The sequence below is a fragment of the Caloenas nicobarica genome, chromosome 1 (genome assembly GCF_036013445.1).
Source record: "Caloenas nicobarica isolate bCalNic1 chromosome 1, bCalNic1.hap1, whole genome shotgun sequence".
Lineage (NCBI taxonomy): Eukaryota > Metazoa > Chordata > Aves > Columbiformes > Columbidae > Caloenas > Caloenas nicobarica.
The window spans coordinates 127,331,029-127,355,303 of NC_088245.1; the positions used below are offsets into that span (position 1 = coordinate 127,331,029).

The 24,275-nt window shown below is 38.3% G+C and overlaps 1 protein-coding gene across 3 annotated transcripts; it reads right to left on the reverse strand.

The window, feature by feature from the left end:
• Positions 1–1,028: 1,028 nt before the first annotated feature.
• Positions 1,029–24,150, reverse strand: GABPA (GA binding protein transcription factor subunit alpha). Of its 3 annotated transcripts, XM_065641621.1 has the most exons (11): positions 23,436–23,607; positions 22,776–22,823; positions 20,174–20,274; positions 18,451–18,595; positions 17,629–17,713; positions 12,933–13,178; positions 11,617–11,811; positions 10,746–10,802; positions 9,605–9,745; positions 7,456–7,648; positions 1,029–3,920 (listed from the first exon to the last, which is right to left on the reverse strand). In XM_065641621.1, exons 3-11 carry the CDS (start codon positions 20,248–20,250, stop codon positions 3,692–3,694), a joined length of 1,368 nt encoding a protein of 455 aa, XP_065497693.1. In that variant the 5' UTR covers positions 20,251–20,274; positions 22,776–22,823; positions 23,436–23,607; the 3' UTR covers positions 1,029–3,691. The 3 variants fall into 3 exon arrangements, with proteins under 3 accessions (XP_065497693.1, XP_065497675.1, XP_065497684.1); XM_065641603.1 differs by lacking the exons at positions 22,776–22,823; positions 23,436–23,607 and adding an exon at positions 23,990–24,150; XM_065641612.1 differs by having other exon boundaries at positions 22,776–23,607.
• Between the last annotated feature and the right edge of the window lie 125 nt (positions 24,151–24,275).

Below are 24,275 nucleotides of genomic sequence, written 5' to 3' on the forward strand. Positions count from 1 at the left end.
TGGATTTTATATCATGCTGGTTTAAAACAAAACAGAACACCATGAACCTATGTCAACGGATCTTATATCATCCTTCCTTCACTACCAGACAATGGAGCCCCACGTCAGCTTATTTTGCTTAAGACTGACAATCACGAGCTGTTTGTAATTCTCAATATTGTTAAAAAAAAAAAAAAATTAGTCTGAGAATGGGAACCCCAAAACAAGGTCTCACTGGCATAAAGATCCTAATAACTATAAACACAAAAAAAGGTCCTCAACTAATGAGATACTAAATATTTAAGTGTACTTTAAAAAAAGGCCAACAAATTATTGAAATGTTCTAAAAAATTATTCTTAGTCCATTACACACTGTTGCTGCTGAGCTAAACATAAACATTTTGAAATCAAATGATCTGGTAGGTTTAAAGATGACAAAATATTTCAGTCTTGAGTTTGGCAGTCCAGATGGAGGAGTTCAGAGGTATAATGAGAATATTCCTACTGAGACATTATTTAAAAATAAGGTAGTAACAGTATAATCAGAATTTTATCTTCTTTTTAACAAGGACAGTACTAACAACTGCGGCAAGTGGGGCTATTTGCAAGAACAAAACAAGTCCAATGATTCCAGATCAACACGAACCTTTCCAATTTAAACACTCCTCAGATCATAAAACTACTTTAGAGGGCTCCATTTTGTCCTACTTTTAAGTTTCCTTCATTATTTTTATCAAAGCACCGTTTTGAGACTTACAGTTAGGATGTTAAAGAAAGCTGTTACAGTAATGAAGGACACCGAGTTCCACGTTAAAAGTAGAAACACACAGTATTGAGTCAAATATGCCTCTTCAGAAAATAAGGTAGTTTTGCCTTCTCCCTGTAACGAGCTTCTGATCTGAAGAGTAATGAGCATAAAGCGCATGTATTCAGCTTTAAACTGGTTGCACCTGAATGACATTGCAAATGGCTTTCAGAAAAATTAAGAAGTCAACAGGCATTAGCTGTATAACATTTTTATTTTACTATATTGACATTTTATGCACAAATATTTTATCAGAGTAAAAATAGAAAATAATCGTTTCATGTAAAATTACCAAAAAAATGCAAAACAAAAGAAATACATAATTAGCAGAGTATAAGTGTCTTTATTTAAAGAGTAAAAAGTATGCAAAAAACCTTCTGTTTTACAAAAAGTTGGGAATATTCTTTCTATGTTTTCCTTCTGGCAGCAACAGAACAACCTTTGACAATATATTCTACACCTTCTATTTTATTGAAGACATCAAGTTAGTCACAGACTTCTCCCCTCAACTACAGAGAATGTGACAAGTGATTTTTATACTGTTTGAAAGATTCCTCCTTTACAAAGTAGAACACGGTGGAAAAGCAGATGATCCCACAACAAAGAACCCAAAGGACTATCATAGCTACCGAAAAGCTGCAAAATAATAATCGGATGTATTTACAAAGAAAGCGTGGTATCAGAAGTTTCCCTTAGCGGGCTCAATCATGTAACAAGAACATTCAGGAGGCTAAAGCATTGACACAACATTTCCATTTTGCTGTTAGTTTATCCTCTCAGTCCGGTTTGATCTAGAGAGCTGGTATTTTAAGCTTCTCTTCTTTTTATACTGTATTTTTACTAAAAAGGCCTCTCATGAACTCTGCTAAATAAAACCAGTGACTTGTATTGGACTTCTGTTAGTAATGGAGCGGCGGCGTTAGACATGTAGTTGCTGCCACTGACCTGTCACCTTCGCCTTCGACCTGCCCCTATTTGTGTAAGTCACCTCAAACACTTGCCAACAGGTGGAATCGGGCTACTGTAGCAGCAGTAAATGGACTGATGGTTGACCTCTCGTGATAGATGCATTTATGTATTTTGCTCAGGGCCTAAGATTTTTTTTAAAATCATCATGCTCAGTACATGGAGTGCTTTAAGAGCTCAAGAACGAAAACGATATTCAGAGTTACTGAGAGAATCTGGCAAAAAAAAAAAAAATTATAATCATCGTGATGATAAAAAAAGTAGGCTAGAACAATACGCAAGATTTCTAGTTAAGCAAAAACCATCTTCAGATGAACATCCTATAAACAAAAAGCTTTGTCCTCAATGCATCTTTAAACCAAACATGAGTCTTCTGTTTTCTTTGCCCTCTGCCTGCAAGTACGACTGTTCCTTTCCAGGCCAAGAGCAACAGTCCAGTGCTCTCGCTACTCAATATGAACACGTTTTATGTTTAGAACCCCACGGTACAAGCACTTTTGATTTAAGGTTTAAGAGTGGCTTGATCCCTCAAAGAATTAAAGGTTTTCTCTTATACATTCGCATTTTAATTGTTAAGTGTTACCAGAGGTGGTTTTCACTTATAAAAAGTTGGAAAATATGCATGGTGACATAACATTTATTCTGTTTAATAACATGTAGGGGCAAAAACAAACCCAAGATCGCAGCATTGTCACCCATCAAAAGAGATAGTCTAACAGGCATCAGTACAGAAGCTCAAAGTTGCAGCCTACTTTTTACTGCACGTATAAGTTTGCTTTAAGTACTCTCTGTAGCTCAGAAGTCAGGATACATTCCAACTATTTCTATTCATCATCCAGACTTCAAATTGCACCCAACTCTGGAACATGCATTTGGCTTAAGAAGCTTCAAAAACATCACTTGCAGTTCAGAAAGAAATTCATTTTAAATAAAAAATACATCTTTGTATTTTAATATATGTCAGACTGTACAATAATTTTGGAAATCAAACTCCAGTTCTCTGTAAAACTATTTTCAACTTGCATTTTGTTTCTAAACAGGGACTCCGGACTGTGATTAACTTAGTCTTCAGTTACCTAAGGTTGACTACCATGCAGGTACAAGCACCTTGCAGAACAGAGCATTAAAACCCCCCACCAAAACAAGCTCCTCTTTGGGTGAGGGCTATTTTGTCTAGTTTTCAAATCACCTGATGGGAGGTGGTCGTGGAGGAAGTTTGTCTTAACTTTTTGCTAAACGGCTAGAGTCAACAATGTGTTTCAAAACAGGTAAGTATTTGCCCTCATATACGCAATATTATCTACATATTACAATGAAATACTCATAATTGGCTTTTCACCTAAGCCAGATCTAAACCTGGATCTCCTTCTTCAGCACTGATCTTCAGTTCAGCCTAGTCTTACTTTCCTTTGCTTATAAACACAGATGCTATTTTAAGAACCTGATGCTTCGTAACATTTAATGCGTCTTTTGGCTCTGCTTGATTAAATGAGAATAATGAACGTGTTTAACTTTGAAAGCATCAAATGCCATTTGGTAGTTCAGCAAGGAACAGAAAACTGGAAAGGACTGAGTTCAGATAACTGATCAGCCTGCTTGCTGTAGGTACTTCATCTTTGCTAAAAGCACTTCAAAAATTACTTTGTACAGCTGTGGGCAGAGAGTGCTGACCAGTTCCACCTTTCCCACCAATTTCAGATTGCATACCAGAGAGGCCCTGACTCAACATGGCAGAAGTTGTGGCAATCCCTTAACTTACACTGAAATATAGGTTGCTAAAAGATCCAAATTTATGCGAGTCCCAGTTCTTCGTAGAAAATCATGCACTGTTATTTTACTGCCAAGAAACAAAAGAAGTTTCCAATTCTGATAAAGGTAAGAGCAGCTGCTGCTCTGGTTATACAGGAAAGGCCTCAGGCTCCCACGTTCAGGTCACAGTGCTTAGCTCTCCTTCTCTGTTTGCAGGGAGGCCGTGGCCAGAGCCACAGCTGTGACCGGCTGCGCGATGCCATGGAGCTGCATCTTGGCCAGTTTCTTCTGCTCACACTCCGTGACCAACCGGTTCAACTCTGCTGCACTGTAGCCAATGAGAGTTTTCAAGTCGCAGACAAATTTGTACACAAACCTCTTGCCTTGCACTTTGCAGATCATGTCTCCATCATAGTAATACCTGTATAAAAAAACCACAAACAACAAAAACACCATGTAAATTTTCAGTATGTGTAATTTCTGTACACATCAACCATGTACTTAAGGTCACTCGAAGGCCAAAATACGAATCTTTCTCTCATTATGATTCTCATACAATCTCATACACCAAGGGTTGAAAGTTGTCCCTGTGCCTTAATACATTAAGAAGAAACTAAATACATTAGTTATTTTATAAGCTGTAGGAAGCACCATTGCAGAAATGAAGGTTTCTAAGCAGTTTAAGAACAGTTTGGTTGGAGGAGTAGGGAAGCTCTCTATAGTGCTTTGCCTTAATAAAAAAATGTTGTCTCTCCATTATTGCCATTTGCTTTTTTTACTCGTCTCTGCTTTTCTTAGGGAAAAAAATTCATGTTGGAAATAGTCTGAAAATTAGCACTGCAGTTTCTATGCTACAAAAGTAGCCATTCTCTCTCTGTTGTTTTCAAAGATGGAAGTAAAACTATGAAAGTGTGGTTTGCTTTTTTTCCTTTTTTTGTGTAGTTCATATGCTGGCAAAACTACACCATTTGCCTTTATCTACAGCTAAAAGCGACTTCTCTAACTATTGAATACTTTCTACATTGTGTCATGGAAGAGTTATCAGACTGAACAGAAATGCAGTAAAGGTAACATAAACTCTTTATCACCCACTGTACTCCAGAGACATTATAAATCTTTAGGTAAGACCAACAGAACAGAAGTTAGAATTTTACAGTTTTGTTGCTCATCTTGTCTCACTGGAGGCATTAAGAGAATGCATGTTATATTTCTCATGAAGAAAACCCAAGTGGCTGGGACATAACTTGGACTTGACGAGCTTAACAAGCCTGTGATAAATTTGAAAAATAAAAAAAAAAGAAAACACACAAGCAAAACCAAAAACAACAACCAAAAAAATCATTAATTTAACTTCTTCCAAATCATCACCCAGCCCAGATTTCTTGACTGTCTAAAACTCAGTCCTCTGTGTGACATGCTTATAAGCAAAGATGACTGTCATTCACCAGCACAATTAAGTCAATTAAAAGACTAACTTTTGTCTTCTAGCTCTAATGGAAGAAGTGTACAGGAAATTAATTCTTTTTCCTCACATCCTGCTTCTCTACTGAATAATTTAAAAGATGCTAATTTTAGAAAATTTACCAAGGTGTATGTACTCTCTGGCCTAATTTCTATACTGCCTGGTTTTCCTACAGCTGGGCAGAAGATCTAGGATATTTCCAAATAATATCAACATCATTTTCTGTATTAATCAACAATTGACACAGTAATTTCAGTACATCAGTAAACAAAACATATTACCATTTTCGTTTTAATAAAACTGTAGCTTGACAACAGAGTTTATCTTGGGAGTAGTAAGAGGCATTAAATATCCCTTCAGACATTCAAGTGTTAGAAAACATGTCAATATTGATGCAGCTGCTAAAATGCCAATGTTTTGAGGAATGTGATTTCTGTAATTCTGTGACTAAAATATAAATGAAAAACTTCTCTAATAGCAATTTATGCAAATTACTGTGCAGACATCTGTTTAACATCTCAGTGATAAGAACATTTTACTGAAGTTCTTCAGCTGCCTTTGAGATCTTCTGCAGAGTTTGACAAAACCCAAAAACCATTGGCATCATTTACATAACTTTTGTGTTCCAGAAAGTTTTCACGTATACCTTCAGTACACAAACATACAGATACACAAAAACAGATCAGAAATACAGGAATGCTATTGCAACAATACAGGCTGGGGAGCAGTTGTACTGGAAAGGCCCCGCTTTGGGCAGGAGGTTGGACCAGAAACCTCGTGAGAAACTCTGTGACCCTATGAAGAAAGTAACATGCTAATTTAACACATAAATAATGCAAGAACAGCCATAAAAGACCAGATTAAAGACCTATCTAGAACCGGATTTACACTGCAACAGATCGAAAGCAGATGCCCAAGGAAAAGCATGAAAGTAGGGTAAGCACACAGCAATTCTATTCCTTGCTTTCAATGATCTGGGGCTCAGGAACCTCTAGAATGTACATCTTTCCATACCTAACATCCTATAAAATATTTATTTTTCATTAATTTTTCCACTTTCCTCTCAAACTCATTAAATCATTCTGGCATCCACAATACTGTGTCCAAAGAAGTTAGAAGGCAAACCAAAAGGTGTATTTAAGCCGCATATCTGGTGCCTGCCAGTTTCTTCCGATGCCTCCTGTTCAGATAAATGAGATTCTGAGCAGTTCTCCTTTAGTGACTCTGTGCCACTCATGGTCTTCTAGACTTTGCTCTCCTCCCATGAAAGTATTATGCATATTGATGTTATTTAAATCCTCCCTCAAAAACCAGAATATGGTAACTTTACCAGAATATGGTAACTTTACCATATTTCTCATAGAGGTACTTTTAAATAGAACTTGATTTTACTTTTAACAATGCTAGATGAGTCTGCTTTCTTTTAGAAAAATACCGTAGCCAAAAGTGGAAATGCTGAAAAGTAAATCTTAAATCTCACTTCAACCATATGCAACTTCACTCATATAATTCTTAAAACTGCTTAAATAATTTGCAGGATTAGGCGATAAGTGCCTTTCTTGAAAACTAATCAAGAAAAATAGAGTTAACCATACCAGAATAAGAAATTAGAAGTTCAATCTTAATGATTTCAGAGAACTTGGAGGAATTGTCAAATGATTCCAGAGGCCAAAATAGTCAGGGAAAAGTTATCTAAAATTCAGGTGCTTGGATTCTTCTCTCTCCTCAAGCACTTATCTATAGTGATTCAATAATACAAGTCCCTTTTACCAATATCAAGTACAAAATCGTCATGGAACAAAGGCAGCCTGAAACACTTCCATTTCTTCAGATGATAAAAGTTCACTATGTTGGAATCACGACAACTGTTGAAACTTACCCGTCAACTCCATTTTTAAATTTAACACCCCTACCATAAGAACAACGGAATGGATCGATGAATATTTGAACTTGGAAAAAGTTTTGTTACATACAGAAAACTACTAACAATTCTGTAATTACAGGAAAGTATATCGCTTTATATAATACCATAAGAAGAGCAAGAGGAAAATGAACAAGTAAACAGTAAAATATAAAAATAAGTCAATAAAATTCAGAGTATCCACATATTTCTGTATCTTTCACCAATAATCATTATTGCTTGGCACATTAGGGAAAGCATAAATGCTGAAGATCCATCAAAAATAAATATATTTCCAAAAGTGAGTTACCCAAATTAACTATCATGTCAGCGTTCAATAATCTTGAAAAAATAAAAAGTATTTTTAAATGTTCAAGAAATTATTGTTCTGGCTTCCTTTCCCCGCCCCTAGAAAAAACCCAACGAATACTTCGCCCTTGAGACCAGCATGACCTGATGGGAAGGAGGAGCTTCAGAGAATCTGTTTATCCCTTTACTAAAAAAGTGGCAAGTCTTGCATTATGATAGTTAAAAATACAGTAGCCAAGTGGATGCAAATCACTTCATATCTGATCAGTTCCTAAAGTTTCTTACCTCAAAGCCCGACTAAGTTTCTCATAGTTCATTGTGGGTTTGTTTTTACGCTGCCCCCATTTTTGCGCAACCAGTTCAGGTTGATTCAATTTAAATTCTCCTTCATCACCAACCCAAGAAATACAGTCCCGAGCATCTTTGTCAGTGAGAAGTTCTAATAAAAACTGCCACAATTGGATCTGGCCATTGTTTCCTGTTGAAATAGGGATAATAAGATCCATCTCAATTAGTCCTTTTTACGTTACTCTCACAGATAAAAATTTTCAACCAACATATTAAAAGTAGAGCAAAACAGAATGTATGATGGAAGGAAAACTTGCACTTAATTTATTCTAATTATTCTCTTGGAAACATTTTTTTGCAAAGTCATCAGTACTAATCTATTTAAAAAAAGAAGCTGATGGATACAGGGGAAAAAAATATAATCAAGATTTCTCATAAATCTGTCCCTAGAACTTAAGAAAAAAGAATTATATAGCAGTACACATAATCATTTAGACACATATCTATCCCTAATATAGAACAGATTTAGCAAGAGTGGCTTATTCCTCTTCAGGCATATACACACACATATATATATATATCTGTAATAGAAGCTGTTTTTTCAAAAATAGTTTAGCCTCCAATTTTCAACATTAATATTAGAAATACAAAAACAAACAAATTTCAGCTTAAATAAGTATAACATCTTTCACAGCCAATCATTAGGATTTCTTTTTAACTCAAGTATCTGCAGCTAAATTCCTAGATTCTCAATGACATACAGATAGAAGACCTAATGTCTAAAGGGAGAAACACAGAGTATTCCCCACTGATGGCAGCCAATAAAATCTTGGCCTAAGAATTCTGAATGGTATCATAATAGCCTTTTATGGAGAGTCTAAAACAAATAAAAATTCAAGGAAAAAGGAAGGTTTTAACAGAAAAAAATCACGACACTGGAGAAAACCAAAGCAAAAAAATGACAAGAAGAAAAAATAAGATAAAGAAATTAAGATGAGTTATTGTCCTGGTTTTGTTAAAAAGTAAGTTTTTACTTCTTACTAACTGCAGTTTTCCTGAAAGTTAGACACATGTTTTGGTAGACACAGCAATGGAATGCGAGGTCATGGATAATGATGCATCTCGTGAGATGTGCAAGCAGGAGGTGAACTGAAAATTGACCAGCTAAAGTATTCCATCCCATTCACATGATACTTATATAAAAGTGAGGGATCACGAGGATCTCGTCCCTTTTTCCTTATGGCCGACATTGGGAGAGGACCTTGCGAGTTGTCCCTGTGAACTGAGGCCTAGTGACAGACTGAATCAAGTTCCGGTTGGCTGCAGAGTCCAGTCCAGGACTTCGGGTGCCGGCCCTACATCTGCTGGAGCAGTTGCCGGGACTTTCAAGATTGGTTTTGTATATTTTGTATTATTTTCTCTATTTTTATTGGTAGCATTAGTAAAACATTTTTAATTTTTCCAACTCTCTTCTCTCTGTCCTTTTCCTCCCAATCGCCTGTCCTTAGTGGAGAGGGGAGAGAGGGAGGCGCAAACAGGAGAGAGGCGTGGAGAGGAGGTTAACAATACATCTGCCATGGTTTTATTGTCACCCTGCAATCAAACCACGACAGTTATTAATAATCACAGACTATGTACACACAACAGTAATTTCAAAAATAAACTGCAGATTTAGTGTGCGGTTTTCCAGAAGGTATATTCATTTAGCAAAATAGGAATCTGAAAATTGCTGATTTCTATAGTCACCAAACTGGGCAAGGAACAAGTAGAGCATGTAGTAGCTGGGCTAGGATTCTACAACATACAGTTTATTTTCTCCCCTTTCTGCAAATGGAAAGAAGTTAAAAGCTTGAATAAATACTATGCAGTGGTTTGAGAGGACAGACTGTTAAGTGATAGGAAGAGAAATTATTTTATGCATCTCATTTACTGCAGGACTAAAAAGCTGTGGCACCACACAAATATGGTGCCTGTGTGAGCAAACCAACCTGCCAGGCCTGCATGTGCTTCTAATATATTTTGTAGCTATGGTCCACATGGACTTCTACAAGCCTCACATCTAGAGTGACAAAGGTGCGTCCTGCAAAGCTGTTATTCAAATTAATGAGCAAGTGTTTACTGCATTTGCATTTGAAAACAACAATACCTGTTCTGTTCCCAGGGGAACTTCTGTCTTCTCCAGAGATCCTTGGAGCTCGCTGTACTTTAGCTGCCTTTGCACTGCTGTTTATTACTTTAATGGTGGTGGGGGTAGCAGGCTGTACAGATGCCGGAATAATCTGCACAGCTGTAAGGCAGAGAACATTGTGGAACATCAATTATAAATTGCTGGCACAGAATGGGCATATATTATTTATTACCTGTATTACCATAACATCTAGGAGCTAGCTTTTTCCTTTTTTAAAAAGACATACTGTGTAAGTCATAATACTGAGAATATTTAAAGACTTTTTACTTCTTATAGAGGAAATTGTGGTTTTCAAGTCATAATAGAGATGCCACATTACAGATACAATATCAGCTTTCGTTTACTAACATGTTTATTACATGTTTCCACAAAAAAACCCCACCCTCTCATGTCTTTGTTTTCATCTTTATGCTGTTCCCATACTATTTATCCTAATGCACTTTTCTCTATAGTCACTGTACTCTCCATACTTGCTATTCAAACAGCAATTAAATACCCTTCTATTGCAATGGGGCAGGGGGATGCAAATGCCCCACTCTAGGTGGCTTTAACTAGACACAAACCCAGGATGTAATACACAGTCTATCTATTTAACATATAAGCTGCTTACAAGTCTTCTGAAAATTGGTTCATTTTAATAATTGATGACACTGCTTTAGCTAGAAGTTTCAAATAACTGCAAAGTTACTTTAATGTATTTTTTCTAGTACCGGTTTCTAAACAAGTCCTCTCTTCCACACTCCCTTTCAATTGTTGGAAACGTTGTCTTTTGAAATCATAACATTCTAATATATCCATTAATTAATGCAATATACAACTTAAAAAACACAGAACAACTCAAGACCTCATATATGTATCCTAGACAGCTTATTTCAAGAGAGTACCATCCAAAATGAAAGTTAGAAACTTTCATAGTTCAGGTCATACACCACCTTTCAGCCAATAGTAAAATATTGAGAAACCCAAAATTTTGCTTCGAAGTTTAAAACATCCTCTTTCTCGTCTCACCAAGTAAAACTACTCTCTCGAGTGATTTTCTAAATGTTGTACTATTATATTGTTGTGCTAAACATGTGAACAGTTAATTGTGTGTACTTACGCTGATCAATAGTAACAGTTGCTATTTCTCCAGAATGTTCTTGGCTAGCCAACACATCTGCAAATTAGAAAAAAAAAATAGTAAGTTTTTATTTAACCAACAAATTTCAAGTCACCTGATGATCAAAATCTTTCATATTTCATAGAGGAAAAAAGTGAAAATTTGGTATCAGTTTACAAGTGACATGCACAGCTCATGGTCTTATGAGTAGAGACATCTAACATGCATCATTCGGTTTTTAGAAATAAGGATGTACATGGTGAATTTCAAGGTACCTTATGCATTCTGCATCCCTTAAAACCTTTAGCTATATCATGTAAATGAATGTAGAAATAGTTCTTAGTCTGCCAAGTTACATCTAAGCATGGTAAATCTGAAACGCACATGGATATTGTTGTATTGTGCACATACAATGAAGCGCTTATCAGTTGTGTTGTGTACAATCTAAGGATTTCATTGCCTGTGCTTAAAACTCCTCACTTCTATATGACACAGAGATGTACATCGTAAATCACAATCAATATTTAATTATAAAACTATCAATTCCAGGAGATGCACAAACTAAAAATCTTTATTGAAACAAAGGAGGGATCATCAGTCACTACCCTCCTCCCTATTAGTTATGAAGTTTGATGAAAGACGGGCAAGCAGTATTTAGTATGCAGACATGTTTCATACCAGCAGACATTCTCACTAATATCTCCTGTTGTCTTATATTGATGCCCTCATTTTTACTCCCAGTATTAAACAGAGGAAAAACAACTGCTCACAATTGGTTTCATCTTTAAAGAAAGGAGAAAAAAAAAAAAAAAGGGGAGAAGCGGGGAGGGGGAAATATGTAAAATCAGTTACAAAAAAAAGCCTTGCATACACTTTCGAAGAAGCTCCAAATGGCTCCAGAGGATTTCTCCTCGCGGGACGCGCTGGAAGAAGTCTTCCTGGCTGAGGCTGCAGAGTTCCCGCCCGGGAATGCTGAGTGCATTGAGGTCAATGTCCGTCATGCTGAACTCCTTCATCACCCACACCACCCAGTGGAGCACCTGGTCTGTCGACCACTGCACTGGGTCTGGGAAAAGAGAGACAAAACTGCGAATTGTCCCATTATATAGGGCAAGGTTCCTCCTCACTGAGGGAGATCATGATGAAAAATACTAGTCTCCTCCTGGTAATCTGGTAATGTCTCAGGTTTTTTTTTTTCCCCCCCCCAAACATTCTGCATCAAAACCCTGATTATCAACAGACATAGCATGATGAAAACTATTTTGGAAGTGCTTACCAATGAGAACAACAAAAAGGCATGAAAAAGCCATTGCTTTAGTTATCAAAAATACATTCAAAATATGGGCAAGCTGCATGTCCTGCAAAGACTTGCGATTTTGCTAGAATTCTCAAACACTTCCAAATATCTCACTTGCCAAATATATTCCAGTTTTGCCAGTCAGCTTAGATACTACACCTTCATGCGCTGTTTGTGCCTTGACAGTACTTTTCTGCAAGTCAAAACAAGCAACTCAACTGGATAATCTCCTGAGCATGATGTAGGCCTAAACCCCACAGTTTCAATTCAATCCTAAGCAGGTACTCAGGGATACTTTTTCAAAGCTAACATTAAATTAGCAGCCTGCTAAGTAACAACATTAATTCAAAAGAGATGATGATCTACCAGAATACTTAGATTCAGTTCTGAATCATCTTTCTCCAGTATGTCAAAGTCAAGTATGGCTTTCCATGAAAAAAATCTGATTTAACATCATACTCGGCATCCTACAACTTATAAACAATTTGTTTCAGTACCTTTAGAGGCAACCTCCACAAAGTACTGCGTCTAGTTCAAATTCAGACACACATGAAAAAGAGCTTTACCACTAATACAAACATTTTAAGGAAGGAAAGAAGAAGAAAATTGCTTTCCAAAAACTGCAATGACAAGCAGGTTATGAAGCAAAAAGCACTGTTTTAACAAAACTGTTACAACCATTGATTCCACTTCTCTTTAGCCTTCTCTTATGCAGATATTTGCATTGTACTTACCCATACCATAAGAAGCCTCCTCTGAAGTACTGAAGCACTTTAATTATACAACCAAAATTAATTATTATTTATGAAAAAGCACTAAACCCCAAAACGAACAAAAGAACCCAGTCCCTACCTGAACACACGTACACACACACAGAGTCGTGTTATTACCATAGGGTATTCCAAGGCGCTCCTGCTCCTTTCGGTAGCCTTCCAACGCTGCAGCCCATCGTGTCACTTGTTCAGAGGTTTCATCTGAAATTGTTGTGATATGTTTTGTTCCATCCAAGGTTATCACTTGAGCTTCCTCAACAAGGTGAGCTTCAGCCTCTGCATGATGAGCATCTGGATCAATCACCACCTCCACAGTCTCCACAGGCTTCACAATTTCAAGGATGTTTAACTTGGGCTCTATCCCTAGGTATAGAAAGAAAAACTCAAAACTTAAAGACAGCAATGCAAATATGACAAAAATGTTGTTTTAAAGTTTTCTGGGTAACAGGTGTTATCGTGCTTCGGAAAGAATCATGACACAAAAGCATCATCAAATTGCTGCAAGTGTCCTAAATTAGAACTCCATATTCTATCATACGGTATATACTTTAGCAAGGTGAACACAAAGCTGTCCCTCTTTCCTCCCCCAATATTGCAGTTTCCTGTTCTATTTAGGTGATTCATTTCACCTATCTTGAACAGAATGTTCAGCATGTAGGCATAGAGAACAAGTATTTTGGTCTGTAAGAAAGATACCAAACGAAAGGAAAAAAGTAAGCCTCAAAAAACCCAGAACAAGCATCCACATCTCTCCTCCCACCAACAGGCATTTTTTTCAGCCTTTACAATATTTCCCTGGTATCTCCGGGGTCTACATGCAGGAGTTAACATTTTCATTCAGCACCCTACAAGAGGCAGTGTGTTCACCAGCAAGTTGAAAGAAAACTAGAAAATTCATGTTTTAAGCTTCATCAGCTATTCATGTTTTGGTTTTATGTCTGTCATATATGATATTAGACCATGGAGTTGGAAGATATGTCTATATCTATTCTGCAGCAATGAAGAACACATTCACTAATGCTTTGTATCACCACTTTCTCTGTCATCTTCCAATAAAGTATTTTGCCCAACTGGTGCCTCACCAAATTTCTGACACTGTATAGAAGCATTTTCTTGTCATTATAATATGCTGAACAGACAAAAATTATTTCCATTTTTGTGACATATAATTTCCATTAAAATAACAACTAACAACCTCACTCCTTTAAGATATTTTTATGAAACACATTTGCACATTAAAAAAAAAAAATAAAAAAAAAATCAGTAAAATTCCATCTTATTATGACTTGGAAAACCTTGACTAGGGTTAGGCAGTTGAAAGCAGGATTCATAGAACATCACATCACCAGAATAACTTCAGTATCTTGTGCAGTAAAGTATTACTTTGTGTTCCATCTCATCTATATTAATGCTCAGCATGAGATGGTAGGTTCTGTAGGTGATGGTGTTAAAAGCTAAAACCGCAATCCATTCACAGTTTATAAGAGAAAATAAATGGAGTACTTATCCGTAGTACAAGCAAGAACAAACCAAGTCTTTTTCAGACAAGTATTGCTCTTGACTTTAAAATGAATTCAGCTGAGAAAAATATTAGAAAGGAAACACTACAAAGACCATAAATAGAACATGCGGTAATACGAAATTAAGGAAGTGAAAATAGATGTAGACAACCAGTAAGTTGTTGATTAGGTGAAGAAAAAGCAAAAAAGTAGCTTACTTAGGAGAGTGTTTTATCTAGGCCATCGAAGATTAAAATGCACAGCACAGGCTTGCTTTAAAGTCAGATAGAAATGGGTAAGGGAAAACACTAAGGGTTAAGATTCTATTTTTGATCTTCAAAAAAAGAAAGTAGAGGGAAAAAAAACTTCTAGAGAGGAACAGTTCACTATTGCTCAACAAAATAATTCACTGTCTGTCAAATAACTACATGTCAAAACAACTGTGAATCTACTCCTTTATCCATAATGCAAACACGGAGATCAAAGTGATGAGTCTCTGTAGAGGAATCGGCTTATAAGTAAAAATGCTGTGCAGTAACAGTCTGCCAACTAACCTACTGCAATGTTAGATCAACACTAACTCACTGGGTTTGTCTGCATCTCTTCTCTGACTCTCCTTTTACCTACTGCATCAGAAAACAGATGTCCAGTCTTCCTTGGACAGCACAGAAGTTATAAAACATCATGTGACAATTCCACACACTCCAGAAGTAGTTCACTGCTTATCGTCTGAAGCTAGAGAATATACCAGGGTTAAGACTGACCTACAGAAAACCTGGTTTTTTGTTCCCCTTGAAATGTCTAGTGTTAACCACAGCCAGAGACAGGACATTAGTCAAACTGCACCTTTAATCTACATCAATATGTCTCATTACACTTACGAATCACTCCTTTACATACTAAAAATAATAAAAGCCTAGTTATTGCAAGAAAAAAAAAAGTTTAGAAACCATAGTCAAATGAGGAATCACACACTTAAAACAGGACTGGGACTTCAGCTATCTAAATCCAAAGAAACTTTTGTGCTTAACCACCACTTAGTCCCAAAATCTGTGTAAGTAAACTTAAGGATGGCAAAATGTTAATCTGATATGATCTACAGTCAGACAGGCAGGAGAAAGCCTTGATCGGATATAGCTTGTGTCTGGACTTAAAAAAATAAATTACTATGGAGGTCTTCCAAGTTAAAGCTTTTTTCAAATTCTTTGACATACGATGTAACACAGTAATTCAGATCTTCACAGACTTGCAAGAGGCTTTGTTCAGAGCAGTACAGAGCAGGGCTGCACTCACAATTATTGTTCTCTCAACGGCAAGAAAACCATATACATCTCTGTTCTTCAAACAGGAAGAAAGGAGTTAAGGCAAGGTAGAATGACAGAATAGTCTTTCTAGTAAAAAGAATAAGCAGGACTGATACTTTACCTGCTGTGACTTATATTGATATCTTTGTATGAACTGCTATAATAGAACTGCAATGAACTGTATTTCAGCTGGTGTTTATTACTTTGAATTTACAGATGGCTAATCAAAATTTGGTAGAACAGTGGAACTGACATAACAGTTCTTCTCTTAAGAGAGTCCAATCCATCACAAGGACTGGCATCACTGATTACTGCTAGCTGAATTCTACGTATCGTACAAGTCGGGGAAAAATAAAAATAAGTAAATCAAGAATCTTTCAATACCTCATCCATACAAGAAAAATATGTGGATAGCATAAGATGCTGATTTTTTTTCCCCTCAAATGGACACTGCAGTCAGAATAACAAGTCCACTTCCCTGTTAATGATTCAAATATCTTCCTCTTACTATTTATATCCATGCTGTTTGTTTTCTGATATTCTGTCCTGCCATATTTTACTTGCCTTCAACAGACAGATTTCTTACAAGATGCTTAAGCATCAAGTATTGCGGCCTGAAAGACAACACTGAGGATCATTCCGAAGTTATAGAAAAGTACTTAATACACAGGTGTTTCTTTTAAGGAGAGGAAGAGAGAACAACAACAAAAAAACCAGCTCCTTGTGCTATATGGTCATGCAGCTCAGATTTACATTAAGAAAAAAGGAAAAAAACCCAAACAAACACAGGAAGAAAATGGAAGATAATAGTGGAGATATTTATCACCTGCATCCTTTTGAAAATCGAAGTCTGAGCACTGCATACTACAAGTTAAGAATTAAGAGCAGTTATTCTAGTTCCCTGAAAGGTATTTCTACTCTCTTTTTAAAAACAGAAAGGTAGTTCAATCCCCATTACATATGGGGAACTGAGGATTCAACATAGCACTAGTCACCTGACACTCAGCATTAAATGCAAATTGTCAGTCTTACTTAATATTGTTAATAAAAACTAGAAGGGCTTTCTTCGGTCTAATCTACACTAAAGCCACAACAAAACGTGCTCCCCAAATTCTGCTAATCTGCTTTGCTAACATAGATAATCAAAGATGCCCTATACCAGTAGGAACTTGTTGTCACTGTTTATTTGAAAACATGGCGACAAAATCTGTAGCTGTTCTCAGAGCCCAATGAGAACGTTGTCTTCAGTGAGTGGTGGTAGTCCCTCCACTCAAGACATATAGGGGGTCAAAGAAGAAGAAGAGGACGAAAAGCAAAACAACGAAGCTACTAATTCCTGAGGATTTGACAGGGGAAATCCTGTCATATCTGATAATACAAACTATGCATCAACAAATCCCTATCCACCTGGTTAATGTTCCTCTTTCGCAACTGTTTCCTCTGACGTCTCATCCAAAGAGAACAAACAATAGATAGCAATCCCAGCCTTTCATACCAATTTTCAGTTGGCTGCATATACTCTCTTAATCTAATCATTACAAAGCACACAAGCTCCCTCACCTGACAAAGATGAAATTGTCATTTACCTAGACAAAAACATTTTGCCTGCTTAGATACTTGTTCACCCTTAATGAAAGCCTTATACTGTAACTGTCACCTGTCACTATTCGACCCAGGTTTGTTTGGTGTGGTGGTTTGTATTTGTTTTTTCTTTTGTTTGGTTGGTTTTGGTTGGTTTGGGTTTTGTGTGTGTGTTTTGGTTTTTTGACTTATAATTTTATAGGAAGAAATTATAAAAACATTTCAAATAGCATCAGTCCATGGTATTTATTTTAATTACTACTACTTATAACTACAGTATACAATGAAAGAGACATCCTAGAGCTGTGTGACCATTCAGTGATTTTCTCAATTTTACAGCTAGAAATCTAACCGTAGGCGATTAGGTTTGCTTATGAGCACTCCTACAATATTAATTTGTCTGTACAACAGACAAACGTAACTGCTTACCTTGCCTAGATATTACTTGCACACTGAGTTGCACTGTTCCGTCTGTTTTTACTCCTTGATCAAAAAGGCTTCGATCTGGGTCCAACTTGATAAAAGAAAAAGAAGGGGAAAAAAAAAAAAAAAAAAAAAAAAAAGATGTATTAGTCTCACAATTATAAGAAAAGCAGCAATACAATACCTGGAAGTACCTTCACTTTGTGAAAAGTATCTACAGTTGTTTTTCTCCGTTTTTAACACCTTCACAAAAATTCTTGTCTTTAAAGCAGTACTCTCCCTGTTGTTTCTGGAGAAGCCACAAATGTCTGATTAGAACTACAAATAAAGCATGCAGCTAAACACAATGCAAAACAGTTATACTGTCTAACATGTGGTGATGCCTGTAAAAATAGCGGGGGGGGGGGGCGGAATTTTTTGAGTAGTGTTTTGCTGCCCATGCACCTGCATAGTATAAAAATCTTCTCGCTTATTCAGATTCAAAACAAGATTAGACTCACAGAAGTTCAGGCAGCAACAAGTGATGTGGTCTACCTCAAGAGAAGATAGTATTGCTATTGCCCTCACTCTTTCACTTGCAAGGTGGTAATTTTTTGCTTTCTTACTCTCACTCCAGTAACCCCAAAAGTATTTTGATTTTATTCACACTGAGTTAGCCTGTACATGTTAAATGGTCTGATGATAACGAACCTGACATAAAATTAAACTGTTTGTTGTAATTAATATATCAAATGAAGCATGAACTCCACAAACAATGGAAGAAAGGGACAAAGTATGTAAAATGCCTCTCCATTAAGAGGTTAAATCTTTCATAGCCTTTCAATTTACCTGGATATCTTGCAGGCAAATTTCATGTGCATCCAAGGAGCACTGCAGTCTGGGTTCCAGCAGCTTCTTGAGATTTCCAATTGGTTCATTGATGTCAATAGCTTGACTTACAAACTCTGCTGTGGTGTAGGTTTGCTCAACGATGCTTGAATAGCAAATTAATACAGCAAATCATTACATACATGTAATACAGTAGATATATAAACTACGTAAAAGGTAATACTGACTCTGAAATCTTAATACCATACAGAAAAACTCTTAGCTTGAGTAAAGAGTGAATTATTAAATTGGGTCCCATTGATTTTGCAGTTGTGTAACTCTTCTTTTACCCTATCACTGTTAAAAAGGTAGGTTAAATACCAAGATTATTTTCAGATCACTGTTTTCAAGAGATTAAGTCATGATTAGTATATTATACACTATTAACTTGCATGTAGAGTAAATTAATTCTAGACTCTATTTAAAACATATTCAAGTTAAAAACAAACACAGAAACTTAACAGATGGGGAAAAAGGAACTAAAAAATGTCCACTCTCGTACAGAGTAATTGCCTGTGTATTTTCACCAGTCAGCACAAGGATAGGCTTAATGCATACAAGAGACAAGCAGAAGGAACTACAGCAGCATGGAGCCTTAAAGGAAACATTAGTCACATGTCATGGTTGTCCTCCTCTAAACGCATGACAGTATTGGCACAGGCATTCAGAAACATCAGTGTTATGGGACTCGTGTCTTAACAACCACCTTAGACAGTTGGTTTCTCTACATTTATGCAGAAGGAAATCAAAAAGTACACAGGCGCAGTCAATTTGTAAGCAGTAAAAATATACAAGGTGCTCAGAATAAGAAGAAACTAATAAGTGGTATTGAATCGGTTCTCTAAAACAGGTTCTTAAAAAGCAGGGCATCTAACAGCCTCAGCTATTTCCATTCAACACATAAACTGCCTCTCTGTACTTTCAAAAACAGTTGCAAAAAGTAGAAGGGAAGCATTAGGAATAAAAAAAAAATAGGCTGAGGTAATTAAGTCAAACAATATCAGACTTCAGTATCTACAGTTTCAATAGCCCTAACAACAATACAGTCAATTGATACAGAATATGATTTCTGCTCTGTTAAAAGCAAATGACCTTGTATAACAGTAAAACAATGAACTGGATAAACTGAAAAGTTCATCTCAATTACAGAAGGATACACTGAAGCTGAAAGGTTTCCAGCACCTACATGTAGACATGAAAGTAGGGGAAAAGAACTACTAAGAATGTAGTAAGAGATAAACAAAATAGTTTGGGATTTAAGCAATTAAGACTGAAGAACATGATAGCACCATACTGGTTTCCGATAGTGGCTACAGTTCCACTTGAAGAAAACCGCCATTTAATGAGATAAGGAACAGAAACACTGGAGAGAGCACAAAGCTAAGAACTTTGCATCCAGCAAGGAGGATGAAAAACTGTGGAAAAAAATCTTAGCAGTAGGATTACGGATACCATACTGAACCAGTTACTTCTGCCAGTTTAAAGTTACTTCTTTCGCCTTGCTAGGAAACACTTGTATTTATTTCATAACTATGGCCATCTCTGAAGCATTACACAATACTCAATAATAAATCTGAACATCCAGACTTTGTGTGTGCAGCCACAAATCCGAAATGAATTAAAGAAACCAAATAAATAAATGAATTGCAGCCTAAGGACCCCAAAAAGCAAAGACAGTACATACCTCTCTTCAGTGCATTCCTGTTTCTCAGTTCCATCAATTTCTATTTCTATCAGCTCCTCTGCCTCTCTCTTAGTCATGGCTACGATGTCTTAAGAACAGAGCTATGAACGGAAAATAATTTTTTTATAAGTGACAGACCAACAAAACCAGATGATGGGTTGTTTCCTATCAAACCTTTTTAAACCAAATACGAGGATAGCTTTTTAAAGAAAACAATTCACCTAAAAAATAAAGGCAAAAGCTAATACAGATTTCACAGAACAGATGACAATACCTGTTCTTCAAACAAATGTTCCAGGCGCAAAACCAGGACTATAAATGGACATTAGCACAGAGCCCAAAGCCTGATTTTCTTGGAGGCATTCAAATTTACTGAATGTTTTTGTAATGGGCCAACAGCTTTTATTGGCTGGTTGCAAAGAATTTCTGAAAATTCTTTTAAAGTTATTTTGCTGTCTAGATTCAGTTGCATATTATCTTCTTAACAAGGCTGAAAGATGTTGGTTATTAATTTACATCTTACATGAAATGCTGCAACAGGAAGCTAGACAGAAGATCCATCATTTCCTAATAGGTAAATAAATTCAACAATAAAGTGTTTATTGACTGTCCCATCTTTCCACCCACTCCTCTCATGGGCAATCACTTGATGATATGTGCATAACGAATGCATCTTGTTAAGTCCCAAACTGATGCAGTATGTTAGCAATTAAAAGGACAGCTATTCTGTGACGATATTCTCATTGACACTGCAGATTTTCATGCCCTGTAGAACACTGGAGTCCAATGGAATGTGAGGGGGGAAAAAAAAATTACAGCATTTGGTCTGTAAGGACATAGTTTGAATAATATGATCATGTTTCATTAACCATCCCATACATCATAAGCGTGAAATACATATGATAAAGAACTAGGCCAAATTATATTAACAGTTTACAATACATAACACCACCAACTCCTGTGAAAATGAGTAGGAAGTAAGAATACAGAGGGAAAAAAAAAAAATCACAGTAGAAAAAGCAAAACATTCTATTACTTCAAGATCCACAATAGAAGAGATTAGTAAGGTTTCCATCTTGGAATCATTCTTTCCCAGGGACTACTCTATCCCAAGTCCAACTGTTAGTAAGAGAATTTATTAAAGAGATGTTAATAAGAGAACTTCTTAAACTTTAAAACTTCCCAGAAGGATTAGTAACCAACTAAGTTGTATGGTTGTTACAGAAAAGGTTTAAAGAAATTCTCACTACTCATCTTATTATGTCCCTCAAAAACTATTAAGTAAAATCAGTTTTGAAGAAATCAAGTGCTGCATTTGATATCAATCTGTAAGAAGCTACAAGGGCTAAACAGGAAGTAAACAGCACCTCATTAACATCTCACCACTAGAAGCAAAACCAGAATCTGTTCTGCTCACAGATCTGTCTCCATAAAAATCCCCCAACTGCCAGGCCAGGGTCCACTGAACGGAGTCCTGGGAGTCCAATTTCCGTATCACTTAATCTTGTATATCACCTTAATGATAAATGGGAAACTGAAACACCACTTCTGAAGAATGCGGACAAACTTATTCAAGCACCCCAAAGAACTGACACCTGCGTGGTTACAGGTGATCTGGTTGACTGTTAAAAGGTTTTTAGACATTAAGTTTTCAGCAAAGTCCCTTACTGAAAACTCCCAAAGAACCTAACTGGTACCATAAAAAAGGAGGAAACTGTTTCCTGTATTAGCAATCAGATTAAAAACCTCAAACAATTCTAAAAAAAGTTATCTTTTTGTGTGCGTGAGAGAGGAAGGGAGTTTACCAGTAAGTTCACAAAAGAGGTTAAGCTAGGATTTATTTTCCTTGACGTATTCGTAAGTTATTTATTGGGAAAACTGTGCAGACCTGCAGAAAGAACTCACCATCTTGAACGATTTCTGGCAGAAAATGTTAAGCAATGGTAAATGCAAAGCGATGCACACTGAGTAAATACTATAACAGCACAGTAACTGTATAGAATTAGGTAAGACATTTTGAAGTCCTTGTGGACTGGACTCCAAATTGGCAGCTGGACTAGTAACTGCTCACTCATTCTTCCAAGGCAGTTTGTGGTTGCATCTTGCAGGCTCTACAACATTTCTGGTTACCCTGGTGAGGTGGGAGAGGGGAGCACAGATGGCAGGTACACAAAGGGGAAAAAAGATGGTTCCATTGAGCACAGATGTAAGAAAGGGAGATGACAGGTGGAAAGAGGAAGAACAACACTATGAAAACCTGTAAAGTCATTAACTGTTCAGAGAAACCTAACGGGGAAAATTATTCACTCTTTCCTATGCTAGAATAGACTCTTGACGATATAAACAATTCACATGAAGTGTAGCAAAATTTGTTCCTAGAGGATGATGCAGAGATTGAAAGCGTACATAGGTTGAGATGGGACTACTAAGAACCAAGAGAACTCAAACAGCCTGGTTTGCTAGGAGGGTCAATGTGGCAGGAATACCACAACAGCAGTGTTTGGAGGAACATATAAAACCGTGCTTGATTTGTGGAAGTTACAGCCTACTGATTTCTGTTTGTTTTTATTCTTCCTTCAGTCTAAAAAGCCCTAAGACTTACCTGTTGTCCAAGAAGGAACGTGGCCATAATGCCCGAGACAGATCGCCCCTAATGTAAGACACGGCACCTGTTAACAAAGCCTTTTTTTCCCTGCATGACAGCCCAGTGCTTGTCAGTATCTTTTGGCATTTGCAGGGGAGAGACCTCATTGTTCTGTTAAGATCTATCTTTTCTTTTCCCTGGAACACATGGAATTAAGCAAGTAACAAGCCTGTCATGATAGGGGCACAAACTCTACTACTAGAATTAGCATTTGTTATTGTACCAGGCAACTGCAAAGTGGGGGCAACTACTGGAGCCCATATACATTATCAAGTAATACTGAACCCCGGCACTGGAGATATTTGTGATCCCAAGACTCTCTGGTGGTTCAGTTGTTCGTGGAACATGTGGTACTACCCATCATTTGAACTGGTAAATACCAACACAGACAACCTATCCTTTACAGATCAGCTTTTGCAAGTTATCAGCCAGCTGGGAGCTAAGACAAAGACAGGGGAGCACTAAAGGGGCAGAATCATGCCAGATTTCAAGTGTTTTTCTTCCTTATCAACATTAAGAAGTTAGAAAATAAATCCAAACTGGGAGAAGCGGTTGTGCAGCAAGCACCTGGCCGAGCGCCAAGAAGCAAACTACGCCAGATGCCAAATACCCTCTTACGTTTTCACCCGAAATAAGTTTTTACGAGCGGCGTAAGTTTCTACGCCCCAGGGAGGACTCACGGGCCTCGGCCCGGGCCGCCCGACTCGCCCCCAGCCGGGACCGCAGCACCTGCGGCGGGAGAACTTCACCCGCTCCCCGCCCGCGGCGCTGCCGGAGGGGCCCTTCCCCGCGCCCCGCCGCCGCCGCCGCCGCGCTCCATCGCCCGCTCCCGGGCTGGCCGGCGGGCAGCGACCTGACCCGGCGGTGCCGAGGCCCCTCGGGACGGGCCGCCCCCGCCCGCTCCTCCGGGGCCGCCGCCACGGGCCCTCCCGCGGGCCGGCGGGCGCGCAGCCGGCACAGACCCGCGGCCGGCCGAGGCCGCTCCTCCCTGCAGGCCCCGGTTCTCCCCCCGCCACCCCGCCCGCTTCCCGTCCCCCCTCCTCCTCCTCTTCCCCGCGGCGCCTCGTCGTTGTTTGAACCCGAAACGGAAATGAGACTCGCGGCGCCGGGGAGAAACGGAAACAAAACACGGGCCGAGGCCGCCGGGCCAGGCCAGGCCGCGCCGCGCTCACCCGCCGCCGTCCGCCGCGCCGGCCCCGAGCGGAGCGGCCGCACGACACCTCCCGCCGGCCGCGGCCCTGGCAGCTCCCGCAGGTCCCGCCGCCGCCGCCCTGAGGAGGCCGTCGCGCGCTCGGGATTGGGCAGCGCGGGCCCGGGCGGGGAGGGCGCGCCGAGACCGCCACCCCCCGCGCAAGGGCGGGAACTACAGCTCCCGGCGGCCCCCGCGCGCCGCCCACCCGCGGGCGGGGCTGCCGGCACCTGTCACTCCGAACCGTTTCACCTCACCCGGAAGCGTAC

What these genes read in the sequence shown, in the direction of transcription:
- GABPA (XM_065641603.1), bottom strand. Translation starts at nt 20,250, where the DNA reads ATGACTAAGAGAGAGGCAGAGGAGCTGATAGAAATAGAAATTGATGGA. An exon ending in GCGCCTTGGAATACCCTATG is followed by an intron (nt 11,812 to 12,932) that starts GTAATAACACGA and finishes CTCTTTTCCCAG; the next exon opens with ACCCAGTGCAGTGGTCGACA. An exon ending in TTCCCCTGGGAACAGAACAG is followed by an intron (nt 7,649 to 9,604) that starts GTATTGTTGTTT and finishes CTATTTCAACAG; the next exon opens with GAAACAATGGCCAGATCCAA.